Source organism: Salmo trutta, chromosome 12, assembly GCF_901001165.1.
Source record: "Salmo trutta chromosome 12, fSalTru1.1, whole genome shotgun sequence".
In the NCBI taxonomy this organism is placed as follows: domain Eukaryota; kingdom Metazoa; phylum Chordata; class Actinopteri; order Salmoniformes; family Salmonidae; genus Salmo; species Salmo trutta.
This window is the reverse complement of record NC_042968.1, coordinates 45,469,800-45,486,491: the sequence shown is the minus strand read 5'-3', so window position 1 is coordinate 45,486,491 and position 16,692 is coordinate 45,469,800. Positions and strand designations below refer to the sequence as shown.

Sequence of the window (16,692 nt, the reverse complement as noted above, 5' to 3'; positions counted from 1 at the left end):
CCTACAGCACCCGATGTCACAGGAAGGCCAAAAAGATCATCAAGGACAACAACCACCCGAGCCACTGCCTGTTTACCCCGCTATCATCCAGAAGGCAAGTCCAGTACAGGTGCATCAAAGCTGGGACCGAGAGACTGAAAAACAGCTTCTATCTCAAGGCCATCAGACTGTTAAATAGCCATCACTAGCACATTAGAGGCTGCTGCCTATATACATAGACTGGAAATCACTGGCCACTTTAATAATGGAACACTAGTCACTTTAATAATGTCTACATATTTTGCATTACTCATCTCATATGTATATACTCTATTCTATTCTGCTGTATCTTGTCTCTACCTTCTTGCCTTTGTGCTGTTGTCTGCCCAATATTGTTTGTACCATGTTTTGTGCTTCTATCATGTTGTGCTTCTGCCATGTTATGTTGCTACCATGTGTTATTGTCATGTGGTGTTTCTACCATGCTGTGTTGTCATGTGTCTTAGGTCTCTCTTTATGTAGTGTTGTGGTGTCTCTTGTCGTGATGTGTGTTTTGTCCTATATTTACATTTTTAATCCCAGCCCCCGTCCCCGCAGGCCTTTTCCCTTTTGGTAGGCTTTCATTGTAAATAAGAATTTGTTCTTAACTGACTTGCCTAGTTAAATAAAGGTTAAATAAAATGTAAAAAAATAAATAAATAAGGTACTAGGTAGGGATAAAGTGACTAGGCAACAGGATAGATAATAAATAGAAAAATATACCAGTTTCATTTGAGGACAGAAATGTTGACAGCTGCGCCATACAGGTTGCAAAATAAATAGGAAGAGATTTTCGATGTACTGATTCCATGGCACATGGTTTATGAACTGGTACAAAAAAACAACACTTGATTCAACACTTCCGAGTGTGAGAGCGAAATTACAAGATGATGTTATAATACTGTTATTGCATCAAATGATTGTTTTTATGGAGTAGAATAGTGGTTTTAGAACACTCATCTGTGCTTGGTCTTCTGAGTTAGGCCTTGGGGGAGATAAGGTCTGAGACAGGATGTGTGGGGTATTGTCTGGAACCATTGTATGTCATCTCTGATGTTGCACCTATCCTGGGATAGTGTATGACCCAGAGGCTCACTCCCATCCGTGAGCTTTTCTAGGCGTGTGGTCAAGGACATGGGTTTTACTTGAGATAGGGGCATCTGGAGTTGACAATTGATTTATGCCATAGAATGAGTTTCTGTACTATGAAGTACCAGGGACGAGATCAGAGCCTTGTCTTAGGGGCCAAACTCTATACAATAAGACAAGTCTTCATAGCAAATGCTATTTGGCTGGGGGATACTCCTTTCTCATTTATCAAGTCTCACGTTGTGACCCATTCCACACATCTGTTGTTTGTCATGTAGACTAAGGGTGTGTATCTTTGCTATAAAAAGTGTTTGTATTCTTTGTCTCAGGGCTCTCAACGAATCATCTAAGTGTGGTTCGTCGACCAGCCATCGAGTACTCAGATCATTCACTGTGTGTGTGTGTGGGTGTGTGTGTGTGTGTGTGTGTGTGTGTGTGTGTGTGTGTGTGTGTGTGTGTGTGTGTGTGTGTGTGTGTGTGTGTGTGTGTGTGTGTGTGTGTGTGACCTGCTCTCCTTATTAATAAATGAATAAAAATGTAGTTTAGGTATAACTCTGACTTGTGTGATAAGTTTGTCTCTCCTCATTTGATAATACAGAAATTAACCACGACACAAGTTTTTCAATTGAAATTATTATACAAAATTCTTGCCACCAACAGAACGCTTTATATATATATGGGGCATACAACAATCTCAGCTCTGTACATTTTGCTGAGAAGAGACAGAATCAATAGATCATTTATTCTGGTATTGCTCCTATGTAGCTTGTTTCTGGTCACAGGTTCATGAATGGTTAAACAATCACAACATCCATTTAAAATTAACCTTTCAAATAGCAGTGTTGGGTGATTTGGAAAGCCATAGTCAGTCAATAAATAATATAATAATACTGGTAGGAAAGGTTTTCATTTTTAGCTCACAGTCTGTGGATACTATAGGATTTTGAAACGTTCAAAATGTATGTAAAACATCACAGCACAATTTTAAAAATATATGGCACATGGAAACCAAACGAGGCTGGTCTGTGGTGATAGGTGGGATGTTCTGAGAGTGGCTGAGGGGTGGGATTAAAGAGCAGAGAGAATATAGTAGACAGCATGTGTCAAAAAGTGATTGATGATCTATTTTTGGTGTCCTGTGTTTATGCCCTTTTATGGACATCCTGTCCGGATGGTCTCACGTTATGGAGTGAGTGCTTATGTATCTTCATAGCGCAGCTATTTCTTTGGGGTAAAGCAAATGTTTGTCCTGGTGATTGATGTGTAGTTGAACTGAAAGAAAATGTGAAACAGTTGGGGAATGTTGTAGTGAACTTCTGTGTATCTTGTGCTGTGTATCTTGTGACCCCTTGTATATGAAAAAGTAATTTCCGGGGTCGGTCTGCCTGAGTATAAGTAAGTGTTAGACTTGTCCTGTGCCACGTCTAACACAGATAAACTACAGAAAACATGTCTCCTAGACCACGTCTAATACAGATAAACTACAGAAAACATGTCTCCTAGACCACGTCTAACACAGATAAACTACAGAAAACATGTCTCCAAGACCACGTCTAACACAGATAAACTACAGAAAACATGTTTCCTAGACCACGTCTAACACAGATAAACTACAGAAAACATGTCTCCTAGACCAATTCCACGTGTATTGTGTCCTTCATGTCTGGGACACAATGACAAAACCATCTTAAGCCATTTTGTCCTGCGTTTCGCAGAATGGCTTAAGATAGGACTTGCTCTGTGTCAGATGGAACAGGCCCTGAGTGGAACATCCCTGCCTGGGTACACATTGGAAGAGAAAGTCTGCGGGCCAGATGATTGAACGCCATTAGAATCTCTTCAGTAGTCCAGACTCCAAAGTGACAATTATAGGTTTATACATTCAGGATGTAAGGCTAACTAGTTATGTAGTCCCACCCCTAGCACATATACATTCAGGATGTAAGGCTAACTAGTTATGTAGTCCCACCCCTAGCACATATACATTCAGGATGTAAGGCTAACTAGTTTTGGCAAATGGAAGACCTGGTTGTTGTATCAAAAAAAACAAAAAAACAGCAAAGTTTTATACTTTGACCACGTCTTTTTACATACGTTTTATTTGGGTCTTTTTCATTTACAATGTTGATTGTCTCCAGACATTGGAAACTTGGTGCATGTATAAAGAAAAAGAACGCAATTCAGCCATTGATCGATGGTGAGGAAAATAATGACATTGCCGGTAGTCATGTTCAGGTTTTCAATGTTTTATTGGTGGAGTTTATGATTTGCATGTGGCTGTGCATTATATGATGCCTGAATAGGGAAGAGGATCTGATCATGTCTATTGGTATTCTGGATCAAGTCTTGATCCAAAAAGACACACAACTGTTTTGGGGTTAATTCCACAACTGCTTGCATTGCTTGGTAGTGTATTAGCATGGGGGTGGGACCACATGGGAGGGGTGGGACTACATAGGAGGGGTGGGACCACATGGGAGGGGTGGGACCACATGAGAGGGGTGGGACCACATGGGAGGGGTGGGACCACATGAGAGGGGTGGGACTACATGGGAGGGGTGGGACCACATGGAAGGGGTGGGACCACATGCCCTTCTAAGTAATTGAGGCAAGAACATAATTTCTATATTGTAATTAAAATCATTGACCCATAAGAGAACACATGACCAAAGCAAAGCATGATCCATATAGAATTAAAACAACATTATTCTTAATGAGAAATATAATCTAATAAACAAATGTTTGCATAACCAAAGACATGAAAACTGGCTCCAACATTGTATTTAGCTATGTATAAAACTTTCATATTGGCAGTGAAGTCATTGAGAATAACAATAGACAATAGTTATTGTGGGTAGTTTAGGGAGAAATATAGTGAAGGATCATGAATGTTAAAGATTTGTAGACAGTGGGGATTTTGAAAGAGGGAATAGAACCCCAAAGTAACAGGGGTTAGAACGATCATAAAGGTCATTTCAGATTCCGGTTTAGGGGGTTAATAACTTTATGGAAACCACTATTCACACTGTGGATTATAAACATAGAGATCCATCACATCAAGGTGTAACAGGGATGAATGGCTATTCAATGTACAACAGTAGTCTTCTGTAGCAAGCAATATGTATTAAATATGCTTACATACATCCATGACTGAATGGTTTCACAAACTCCTTTAAAGGTTTTGTAAGTAAGTTGTAACAGGCCTCATTCAGCAGTCTGAATTAACCTAGAGACACCAAAACATCAATGTTTAGAGAAGCTTGGAATTTATTTCACAAGTAAGGGGCAAAGAGCTGATTTACCTAACTCTGTATAGACCAAAGAAATTTCCAGAGCTAGCAATCCCTGAGACTGTGTATGATATCTCTGACTCGTATGTCTAATGGTTATAGTAGATGTTAGATACAGAGGGAGTTTACAATATGTCAAAGAGCTTTATAAAGGCAAAGAGAGCAATGAATTCACCTACGTGACCTCAAAGAGGGTCAGTCTACTTTATAATAGAGAATGCAGGGATGTGTACTGAACCTGTACCCATAATAAAACAAAGGGCTCTATGGTCAAATTAATCTAAAGGCTTTAATGAAGGGGCAGCTGCATTCATATAGATGATGTCATCGTACTCTAGGACCAGTAAGAACATTGATTGAATTATCTGCTTTGTGCTGGACAGAGGAACTCTGTTCTGGGAAGGCAATAGTACACAGCTTTGTACGAGATCTTCAGTTTCTTGGCAATTTCTCGCATGGAATAGTCTTCATTTCTCAGAACAAGACTGATGAATTTCAGAAGAAAGTTCTTTGTTTCTGGCCATTTTGAGTCTGTAATCGAACCCACAAATGCTGATGCTCCAGATACTCAACTAGGCTAAAGAAGGCCAGTTTTATTGCTTCTTTAATCAGAACAACAGTTTTCAGCTGTGCTAATATAATTGCAAAAGGGTTTTCTAATGATCAATTAGCCTTTTAAAATGATCAACTTTGATTAGCTAACACAACGTGCCATTGGAACACAGGAGTGATGGTTGCTGATAATGGGCCTCTGTACGCCTATGTAGATATTCCATAAAAAATCTGCCGTTTCCAGCTACAATAGTCATTTACAACATTAACAATGTTTACACTATATTTGTCACTTGTAAATTATTATTGGTACTGAGATATTTGCTAATGTATTGGTGGTGGCACTCTTGAGTAGAAACTTGGGTACATCACAAATCACAGTCAGACACATTTGGATCAAGGCTGTTCATTTTAATAAGGCACTTTGGATTCAGATTCAGTCATGTCTCAACTAGAAAACTAAAAACGTTCAGAAAATTTGTGGTTCGATTTCCAGGCTGGGATTCATATTACAAAAACACTACTTTTGATGTGGATGTTATTGGTCGATGTAAGGAAACCTCTTGTTGGCTCCGTATCCTGAGGGGCCTAGTTTAACCTCTCTCCTCTGGTTCGATCTCCTTGTCTGACACATTCTGAGGGGGATCTCTGGAAACGCCGGCCTTCACAGCTGTGACACCAGTAGCCTTGACAGCTATAAGAAAGATTGACATTTAGACTATGCTGCTTTAACAGACAGTTCCTCTCTGTACACCCCACCCAGAACACACACCCACTTTGTCAACAATGCTTCATACCTGCAAATCACTTATAACCACTAGGTTAACAACAGCAAAAAATCACAAGTTCACACTTCTATACTATGAATTGACTTCATCACCAGTCATTGTAACCACTAGCATCCACAGTATATTGTTGTAAAAAACCTCTAGTATGATCATGATCATCACTAGTATCACCACTATTACCATCACTAGTACCATCACTAGTATCATCACTAGTATCATCACTGGCATCATCACTAGTATCATCATCACTAGTATCATCACTAGTATCATCATCACTAGTATCCTCACTAGTATCATCACTAGTATCATCACTAGTATCATCACTAGCATCATTACTAGTATCCTCACTAGTATCATCACTAGTATCAGAATGATCATCATCACTAGCATCATTACTAGTATCCTCACTAGCATCATCACTAGTATAATCACTAGCAACATCACTAGTATCATCACTGTCATGATTATTGTCACTAGCATCATCACTAGTATCATCATGATCATTATCACTAGCATAATCACTAGCATCCTCACTCGCACCCTCACTAGCATCCTCACTAGTATCATCACTAGCATCATCACTAGGATTATCATGATCATCACTAGCATCATCCCTAGTATTCTCACCAGCATCATCACTAGCATCATCACTAGTATCATCACTAGCATCATCACTAGTATCATCATGATCATTATCACTAGCATAATCACTAGCATCCTCACTAGCATCCTCACTAGCATCATCACTAGTATCATCACTAGTATCATTACTAGCATCATCACTAGCATCATCACTAGCATCATCACTAGTATTATCATGATCATCATCACTAGCATCATCCCTAGTTTTCTCACCAGCATCATCACTAGTATCATCACTAGCATCATCACTAGTATCATCATGATCATCATCACTAGTATCACCACTAGTATCATCATCACTAGTATCATCATCACTAGTATCATCATCAGTATCATCATGATCATCATCACTAGTATCATCAGTAGTATCATCAGTAGTATCATCAGTAGTATCATCATTATCATGATCATCATCACTAGTATCATCACTAGTATCATCAGTAGTTTCAACATTATCATCATCATCAGTATCATCATGATCATCATCACTAGTATCATCAGTAGTATCATCATTATCATGATCAAAATCACTAGTATCACTAGTATTATCAGTAGTTTCAACATTATCATCATCATGATCATCATCACTAGTATCATCATTATCATCATCATCATCACTAGCATCATCATTATCATCATCATGATCATCATTATCATCACTAGTATCATCAGTAGTATCATCATTATCATCATTATCATCATCACCATCATTATCATCATCACTAGCATCATCATGATCATCATTAGCATCATCACTCACATGGAACTCTGGGGGCCTCTCTCTCACATTTGAGTGTACTCTGGGAAAAGCACTCAGCGATCCAGGACAGCACCTCCCCACAGTACTTCACCTGGGGGTGGGAGAGACAGAGGCATACCTTTTACACACCTTTGATAATACACACACATGTACCATCACTAGTGTTGTCCGGCCGAGGTTCCACTTTTGGGACTACTCTATTGGTTCCATTATGCCAGGCATAATAAATCAATATCTCTCTATTTTTGTACCTGAGTTTCCATGGATGACATTCGCTTCTCTTGCTCCTTGAATCCTCCAACAATCTTCAATAAGCTCTGAACCCTTTTGTCACAAAGAAAAACATTTGAAAAACACATTGAATATCAAAGACATAAATGAAGGATACAGACTGTGACTTAAAGGTAGTTCATAAGAATTACAAATATACAGCACACACAAGGTGGTGGGAATGGATCAATACCATTACAAAACAAAACATTGTGAAAGAGTTACTTGGAAAAGGTGCTCTTCAGTCTCTCCTCACTGCTCTCCAGATGCTGCCGTTCCAGTTTGGCCAGATAATTCTCCTTCTGTACTGTCTTCCCAGGTCATCAACCTCTGGTCCAGACCGGCAGGCAGCTCCCTCTCTGAACACACAACACCAACACCACTCTGTAAGTATCTATGTACTAGCACCAACACCACTATGTTAGTATCTATGTACTAGCACCAACACCACTCTGTAAGTATCTATATACTAGCACCAACACCACTATGTTAGTATCTATGTACTAGCACCAACACCACTCTGTTAGTATCTATATACTAGCACCAACAACACTCTGTTAGTATCTATGTACTAGCACCAACACCACTCTGTTAGTATCTATGTACTAGCACCAACACCACTCTGTTAGTATATATATACTATCACCAACACCACTCTGTCAGTATCTATGTACTAGCACCAACACAACTCTGTTAGTATCTATGTACTAGCACCAACAACAATCTGTAAGTATATATTTACTAGCACCAACACCACTCTGTTAGTATCTATGTACTATCACCAACACCACTATGTTAGTATCTATATACTAGCACCAACACTACTCTGTTAGTATCTATGTACTAGCACCAACACCACTCTGTTAGTATCTATATACTAGCACCAACAACACGGTGTAAGTATCTATGTACTAGCACCAACAACACTCTGTTAGTATCTATGTACTAGCACCAACAACACTCTGTTAGTATCTATGTACTAGCACCAACACCACTCTGTAAGTATCTATATACATTCACCAACACCACTCTGTTAGTATCTATGTACTAGCACCAACACCACTCTGTTAGTATCTATGTACTAGCACCAACACCACTCTGTTAGTATCTATGTTCTAGCACCAACACTACTCTGTTAGTATCTATATACTAACACCAACACCACTCTGTTAGTATCTATGTACTAGCACCAACACCACTCTGTTAGTATCTATATACTAGCACCAACACCACTCTGTTAGTATCTATTTACTAGAATCAACACCACTCTGTTAGTATCTATATACTAGCACCAACACCACTCTGTTAGTATCTATATACTAGCACCAACACCACTCTGTTAGTATCTATGTACTAGCACCAACACCACTCTGTTAGTATCTATGTACTAGCACCAACACCACTCTGTAAGTATCTATATACATGCACCAACACCACTCTGTTAGTATCTATATACTAGCACCAACACCACTCTGTTAGTATCTATGTACTAGCACCAACACCACTCTGTATCTATGTACTAGCACCAACACCACTCTGTTAGTATCTATGTACTAGCACCAACACCACTATGTTAGTATCTATATACTAGCACCAACACCAATCTGTTAGTATCTATGTACTAGCACCAACACCACTTTGTTAGTATCTATGTACTAGCACCAACACCACTCAGTTAGTATCTATATACTATCACCAACACCACTCTGTTAGTATCTATGTACTAGCACCAACACCACTCTGTAAGTATCTATATACTAGAACCAACACCACTCTGTTAGTATCTATGTACTAGCACCAACACCACTCTGTTAGTATCTATGTACTAGCACCAACACCACTCTGTTAGTATCTATATACTAGAACCAACACCACTCTGTTAGTATCTATGTACTAGAATCAACACCACTCTGTTAGTATCTATATACTAGCACCAACACCACTCTGTTAGTATCTATATACTAGCACCAACACCACTCTGTTAGTATCTATGTACTAGCACCAACACCACTCTGTTAGTATCTATGTACTAGCACCAACACCACTCTGTAAGTATCTATATACATGCACCAACACCACTCTGTTAGTATCTATGTACTAGCACCAACACCACTCTGTTAGTATCTATGTACTAGCACCAACACCACTCTGTTAGTATCTATGTACGAGCACCAACACCACTCTGTTAGTATCTATGTACTAGCACCAACACCACTCTGTTAGTATCTATGTACTAGCACCAACACCACTCTGTTAGTATCTATATACTAGCACCAACAACACGGTGTAAGTATCTATGTACTAGCACCAACAACACTCTGTTAGTATCTATGTACTAGCACCAACACCACTCTGTTAGTATCTATGTACTAGCACCAACACTACTCTGTTAGTATCTATATACTAACACCAACACCACTCTGTTAGTATCTATGTACTAGCACCAACACCACTCTGTTAGTATCTATATACTAACACCAACACCACTCTGTTAGTATCTATGTACTAGCACCAACACCACTCTGTTAGTATCTATATACTAACACCAACACCACTCTGTTAGTATCTATGTACTAGCACCAACACCACTCTGTTAGTATCTATGTACTAGCACCAACACCACTCTGTTAGTATCTATGTACTAGCACCAACACCACTCTGTTAGTATCTATGTACTAGCACCAACACTACTCTGTTAGTATCTATATACTAACACCAACACCACTCTGTTAGTATCTATGTACTAGCACCAACACTACTCTGTTAGTATCTATATACTAACACCAACACCACTCTGTTAGTATCTATGTACTAGCACCAACACCACTCTGTTAGTATCTATGTACTAGCACCAACACCACTCTGTTAGTATCTATGTCAGGGGTGTCAAACTCAAATACCCAGTGGGCCAAAATGTAAAACCTGAACAAAGTCGCGGGCCAACATTGAACAAATGAACCTTTTAATATGGACCCAAACAAGTTTTGCTTTAACATTGAATATGGAACAAGCATCGCTTATTACCATACAATATATAATTTAATAGTGGAGACATGCAAAATCGAATTTCAAATGAAAAAACACATCAATGGCATTCATTTATTAAATAAATTAAATTTAAATAAAAATTGTATGCCTCTTTTCTATTTGCAGCCTTCTGATTTAAATACCAAAATAAACTTTTTCCACTGGCTAATAATTTTACAAATAAAATGATAATAAATTAATCAACCATTCAAGCCCATGCCTTGTAGCAAGAAAAAGTGCACAAAGAAAACGTTAATTATTGCACACTGATCTAATCTGATGTGCCCAAGCCAGATACCTGGCATCTCTTCTTGGATGCTAGTTCATCAATGTCTGGGCTCAGGCTCTGAGCTGAAGAAATCCTCAGTATCGAGCGAAGGTGTTCATCAGTCAGACGTCTCCTGTGAGTTGTTTTGGTCATCTTCATCGAGGAGAAAAGTTGCTCGCATAGATAAGTGCTGCCGAACATGGAGAGCATCTGAGCAGCTTGGGTGCGGAGCTGAGGCATTGTGTCAGGGATGAACCGTGGAAACTATGCGGCGCCCACAGCATCATACTTTGACTTCAGCGTGTCGTTGCACTGGAGTTCAATCAGCTCCATTTGGATGTTGGTTGGTGCATTTTCCACATCAACTGCGAAGGGATTACTAAGCAGTTCAAACCTACATTTCTGGACATCGAAGTCGGCAAATCGCCGGCTAAACTCAGCGGCGAGAACACTGAGTTTTTCAGCAAACTGTGCGCATGGGAACACGGCGGTAGAGATCTGCGCTTTTATGGTTTGGCAGCAGGGAAAATGGCAAGGGTTTCCTTGCAGCATCTGATTCTCCCACAGGCACAGTTTAGTTTTAAAGGCCCTCACTGCAGCGTACATGTCTGTGATGATGCGCCCCCGCCCCTGAAGCTGCAGGTTCAGCGCATCGAGATGGCTCGAGATGTCACAGAGAAAGGCCAGCTCACACAGAAACTTTTGCTCCTGGAGCTCTGCTGTATCCTTCCCTTTGGTTTCCAGGAATTGACATATTTCCTCACGCAGCTCGAAACATCTGTTCAGTACTTTTCCTCTGCTTAGCCATCTCACCTCTGTGTGATACGGCACGTCTGCGTATTCCGAACCACACTCCTCTAGAAAAAAATTAAACTGGCGGTGATTCAGACCTTTGGCTCTTATAAAGTTAACTACCTGTGTTACTGTGGTCATAACATGTTCCATCTTTAGGGCTTTGGCACACAGTGATTCCTGATGTATGATGCAGTGGTAAACAGTTAGCTCACCTGCACAGTTCTCTTCCCGCATCTTCTCCCGAACCATGCCCACCAGTCCACTCTTTTTACCGCACATCGCTGGCGCACCATCTGTCGTTAATCCAACGAGTTTATCCCACGGCAGCTTTATTTCAGTTACATATTTGGAAACCTCCTCAAAGATTTCCTTTCCTGTGGTTGTGCCATGCATTGATTTGAATCCCAATAGCTCCTCCGTAACACACAGATTTGAGTCCACTCCACGGATGAAGAATGACAGCTGAGCAGTATCAGATGCGTCGCAGCTCTCATCCACAGCGAGGGAGAACGCAACGAAATCTTTTCCCTTTTCCATCAGCTGGTCATACAGATTGGTGGCAAGATCACATGTGCGATCAGCTACTGTGTTCCTGCTCAGGCTCACGTTTGAAAATGCTTGCTTTTTCTCTGGGCATACGAGGTCACAAACTTTCAGCATGCACTTTTTCACGAACTCTCCCTCATTAAAGGCCCGGGCTGATTTTGCGATCTCTGCTGCCACTATATAACTAGCCTTTACAGCAGCCTCACTTTGTGATGTGGCTTTTTTGAACATATTCTGTTGTGAAACCAAACTTCTTTTCATCTCCTCTACTTTCTGGCTCCTTTGAGTCATGTCCAGGTCCTTGTATTTGTCATGGTGTTTCGTTTCATAGTGTCGTCTAATGTTGTACTCCTTACTTACAGCCACGTTGACTCCACAAACAAGACAAACAGGTTTGTCTTTTACATATGTAAACAGATATTCTGCCTCCCACTTGTCCAGAAAGCTCCTGTTTTCTGCCTTTCTTTTCGCCATTTTTGGGAAGGGATAGCGCGCTGACAGTTGTAGCGTCTATGTTGCTATGACTACTGTCACAGAGGAGAGGGCGTTTCTGGGTCCTGTCCTGATTGGCGCGCGAAAACAACAGCAGAGCATTATGGGATTCGTAGTATTAGCGGTGAATGCGCTGTATAATACCGGCGGGCCAGCTCTAGTAGTAATTTGGTATTGTCTTGCGGGCCAAATATAATTACCCCGCGGGCCAGAGTTTGACACCCATGATCTATGTACTAGCACCAACAACACGGTGTAAGGACCTGTATACTCTCCATGTGTGTTATGTTTCATATTAAACTGAATTGTGTTGTGTACGTTCACACTACGATGTGCAGTAGGGCTGCTGCAACCGACAATGTATAAAAACACATGTACTGTATATGAATGTAACTATGTACCTACATAACTAGACATGTCTGTATGTATGCGATGTAAATACGTCTGTTTCTGGCCCTACCTAGCTGCTCCAGTTTGGGCTCAGGCCTCTTGACCAGGCTGAGGAGGAGCTGGGAGCAGTGGCTGATGATGATGAAGGGCGGGGCTAAGGCTGGCCGGCTGTGGTACTCCACGATCAGGTTGTACCTCTGGAACTTCCAGAAGATGTCCGTGTTGCCCTGCACCACCTGGAATGTGTAGCTGTAGGTACGCAGGTGGAGGAAAGATCACAGTGAGAATACACTGCATGAGATACATGTGAGTAAGTATTGATCTTTTTTCTGTGTTAATCCAAGGTAAAGAGACAGTTGAATTGTGTATGCCCGTGAAATATACAACCTTATTCATTATTATTATTATTATTAATAATCATAACAGATGGTTGTGTGAGACAGTCACAGTTCAGGCCGGACTCTTCCTGTCAATCATTAAAAGCTCTGTGGGTCTATAGGCTTTGTTCAAACAAAACTTTTACCCAGCTGTTCTGGGTCAAAGAAAACAAAACAAAAGTATGTTTCAATGATTGTGCATGCAAGTTTATTTTGGTTTCACACAGTGGATGTCAATGAATACATCCAAAACCTCTGTTCTTGCAGCACATGATCATTGAATTCGGCCCTGAATTGGGACATGTTTTTGGAGTCTCCCTCATCAGAGTAAACTATTCTTTCCTGGGTGATGACTGGCCTGAGTAACACGTGTGTGTTAAGTCTGACCTTGTACATATTTGCCATTTAGCAGATGTTTTCATTTTACATACGGGTGGTTCCGAGAATTTAACCCACTATCTTGTCGTTGTCAAGCCCCATGTTCTACCAACTGAGCTGCAGAGTAGCGTGTGTGTTGAGTCTGACCTGAACATGGCGATGAGGAGGTTGAGCAGCAGAACGTTGATAACCAGTAAGAAGATGACCAGCAGTAGGATGACAAGCCAGTTGGCGTAAATGTTGGGACAAGGGGGCAGAGTTCCCATGATGATCTCCTCTATCACCGTGGTGCAGTTGGTCTCGGGCATCCGTGCCACTGGGAAGATTACATTCGATAGTTCTTCAAAATGTACCACTGAACGAAACTGAACTACATGTAAACTACATGTAAACTGAACTACATGTAAACTACATGTAAACTGAACTACATGTAAACTACAATGAAACTGAACTACATGTAAACTACATGTAAACTGAACTACATGTAAACTACAATGAAACTGAACTACATGTAAACTCAACAACATGTAAACTACATGTAACTCAACAACATGTAAACTACATGTAAACTACTTGTAAACTGAACTACATGTAAACTACAAGTAAACTGAACTACATGTAAACTACAAGTAAACTGAACTACATGTAAACTACAAGTAAACTTAACTACATGTACACTACAAGTAAACTGAACTACATCTTTTTTTTTATTATTATTTTTATTTCACCTTTATTTAACCAGGAAGGCCAGTTGAGAACAAGTTCTCATTTACAACTGCGACCTGGCCAAGATAAAGCAAAGCAGTGCTGAACTGAATTACATGTAAACTACATGTAAACTGAACTACATGTAAACTACATGTAAACTGAACAACATGAAAACTACATGACAAAGGAACCACATGTAAACTACATGTAAACGGAACCACATGTAAATGACATGAAAACAGATCTACATGTAAACTACATATAAACATTTACATTTACATTTAAGTCATTTAGCAGACGCTCTTATCCAGAGCGACTTACAAATTGGTGCATTCACCTTATGATATCCAGTGGAACAACCACTTTACAATAGTGCATCTAAATCTTTTAAGGGGGGGGATAGAAGGATTACTTATCCTATCCCAGGTATTCCTTAAAGAGGTGGGGTTTCAGGTGTCTCCGGAAGGTGGTGATTGACTCCGCTGTCCTGGCGTCGTGAGGGAGCGTGTTCCACCATTGGGGTGCCAGAGCAGCACACAGTTTGGACTGGGCTGAGCGGGAACCGTGCTTCCTCAGAGGTAGGGGGGCCAGCAGGCCAGAGGTGGATGAACGCAGTGCCCTTGTTTGGGTGTAGGGCCTGATCAGAGCCTGAAGGTATGGAGGTGCCGTTCCCCTCACAGCTCCGTAGGCAAGCACCATGGTCTTTTCAAGAAGATTCAAGAAGAAGAAGATTCAAGAAGTACACTGGAATTACAATTACGATGAAAAATAATAATAATCAATTACAAATGTTTTGTTTTTTAAAATTTGATTTACTTTCTGAATTGACTGGAATTGAAATGGAATTGACCTCAACCCTGATACACAAATACATTAGCGTTTTCTAAATGTGGTTTAGTTGGGCTACATTGTATTTATGGGTCATGCTTTGTGGGTCATACATGTTTGTCTTTTGAACAGTTCTCTACTTTACCATCCTCTCCACAATGATGATCTTGGGCCCCATTTGCTTGTGGATGGCGAAGATGTGGATTAGACGCAGTGTGAACACCATGAAGTCCAGCGCCAGAACTGTTCGTCCCGCCTCATACGTGTCTTTCACCATCCTGTCATAATTACATCCTATATTAGTCCTATATTAAACTATGGCCCTCAAATTCAAATCTGGACCTCGAAGCCAGTTCCACAGATTTTTTGTAAATGTTTAAAAATTCTCCTCCCCCTAATCAGGAACTGATTAAGACCTGGGACACCAGGTGGATGCAATGAATTATCAGGTAGAAGACCAAAGCAGCAGTAGTCCCCGGACCTTGTAGGGTCAGATTTGAATACCCCAGCTGTACGGAGTTAATGTCACTAGCAATGTCACTTCATACAGTAAATTTACTGAAAATCAGCAGTTCTCTTTCTATCACTAGATATCACACCACAACTATAGCCTACTGTAGCCTATCATATATCCTACCTACTGTAGCCTATCATATAGCCTACCTACTGTAGCCTATGAAAACTAATTTCTTGTTAGAAATCGTCACTTTTTTAATAAAATCCTCCTGCTGCAGGGTTATTTTACTCTTGCAACGAAACCGGTCAAATTAAGATCCTACACCTGTATATTAAATTTTTTTGGAAAAGCCCATTGAGACCCAGAGCCTCTTTTTCAAGGGAGACCTGGCCAAGAAGGCAGTAACAATCAATACATTACATCATTAAAATGTACAACAATACAATACAACAACATGATCCAGCCTAAAAAAAAGCATTTACACTCCTCCGTAACAGAGTCTCTCATCAATATTTTAAATTCATTCAGTGGCACTAACATATCTAGATGAAGCATGGATTGTAGATTATTCCATGCCTCTGGTGCACAAGAAGAGAAGGCAGTCTTGCCTAATACTGTGAATGTCCTGGGGACTTTAAGTAGCAACCACCTAGCAGACCAGGTATGGTAACTGCTGGTGGTGAAGGAGACCAGACTACAGACGTAAAGAGGGAGTTTACCCAAAAGGGCTTTGTAGATGAACACATACAAATGTATCTTTCTGTGCATATAAAGTGAAGTCCAACCTACCATTTGGAACAATGTGCAATGGTGGGTGAGTGACTTGGCATTTGTAATAAAGCGCAAGGATGCATGATAAACAGAGTCCAGTCTCTGTAAGACAGAGGAGGCTGCATGCATATACAACAAGTCACCATAATCAATTACAGAGAGAAAAGTGGCCTGAACAAGCTTCTTTCTAGCCATAAGCGGGAAGCAAGCCTTATTACGAAAATAAAAACCCAATTTCAATTTAAG

The 16,692-nt window shown here is 40.4% G+C and overlaps 1 protein-coding gene and 1 pseudogene across 1 annotated transcript; both read right to left on the bottom strand.

Moving 5' to 3' along the window:
- Positions 1-5,345: 5,345 nt before the first annotated feature.
- The window catches only part of LOC115202551 (transient receptor potential cation channel subfamily M member 5-like), a 40,138-nt pseudogene continuing 28,791 nt past the window's right edge, over positions 5,346-16,692 (bottom strand).
- LOC115203636 (general transcription factor II-I repeat domain-containing protein 2-like) lies at positions 10,848-12,711 on the bottom strand. The gene is made up of 2 exons (XM_029768521.1): positions 11,712-12,711; positions 10,848-11,561 (listed from the first exon to the last, which is right to left on the bottom strand). Exons 1-2 carry the CDS (start codon positions 12,517-12,519, stop codon positions 10,969-10,971), a joined length of 1,401 nt encoding a protein of 466 aa, XP_029624381.1. The 5' UTR covers positions 12,520-12,711; the 3' UTR covers positions 10,848-10,968.

Excerpts from the sequence above, each read along its gene's own strand:
- LOC115203636 (XM_029768521.1), bottom strand. The coding sequence starts at position 12,519 with ATGGCGAAAAGAAAGGCAGAAAACAGGAGCTTTCTGGACAAGTGGGAG. Across the intron at positions 11,562-11,711 it reads GCGGGAAGAGAACTGTGCAG|AGGAGTGTGGTTCGGAATAC; the intron begins GTGAGCTAACTG and ends ATTTTTTTCTAG.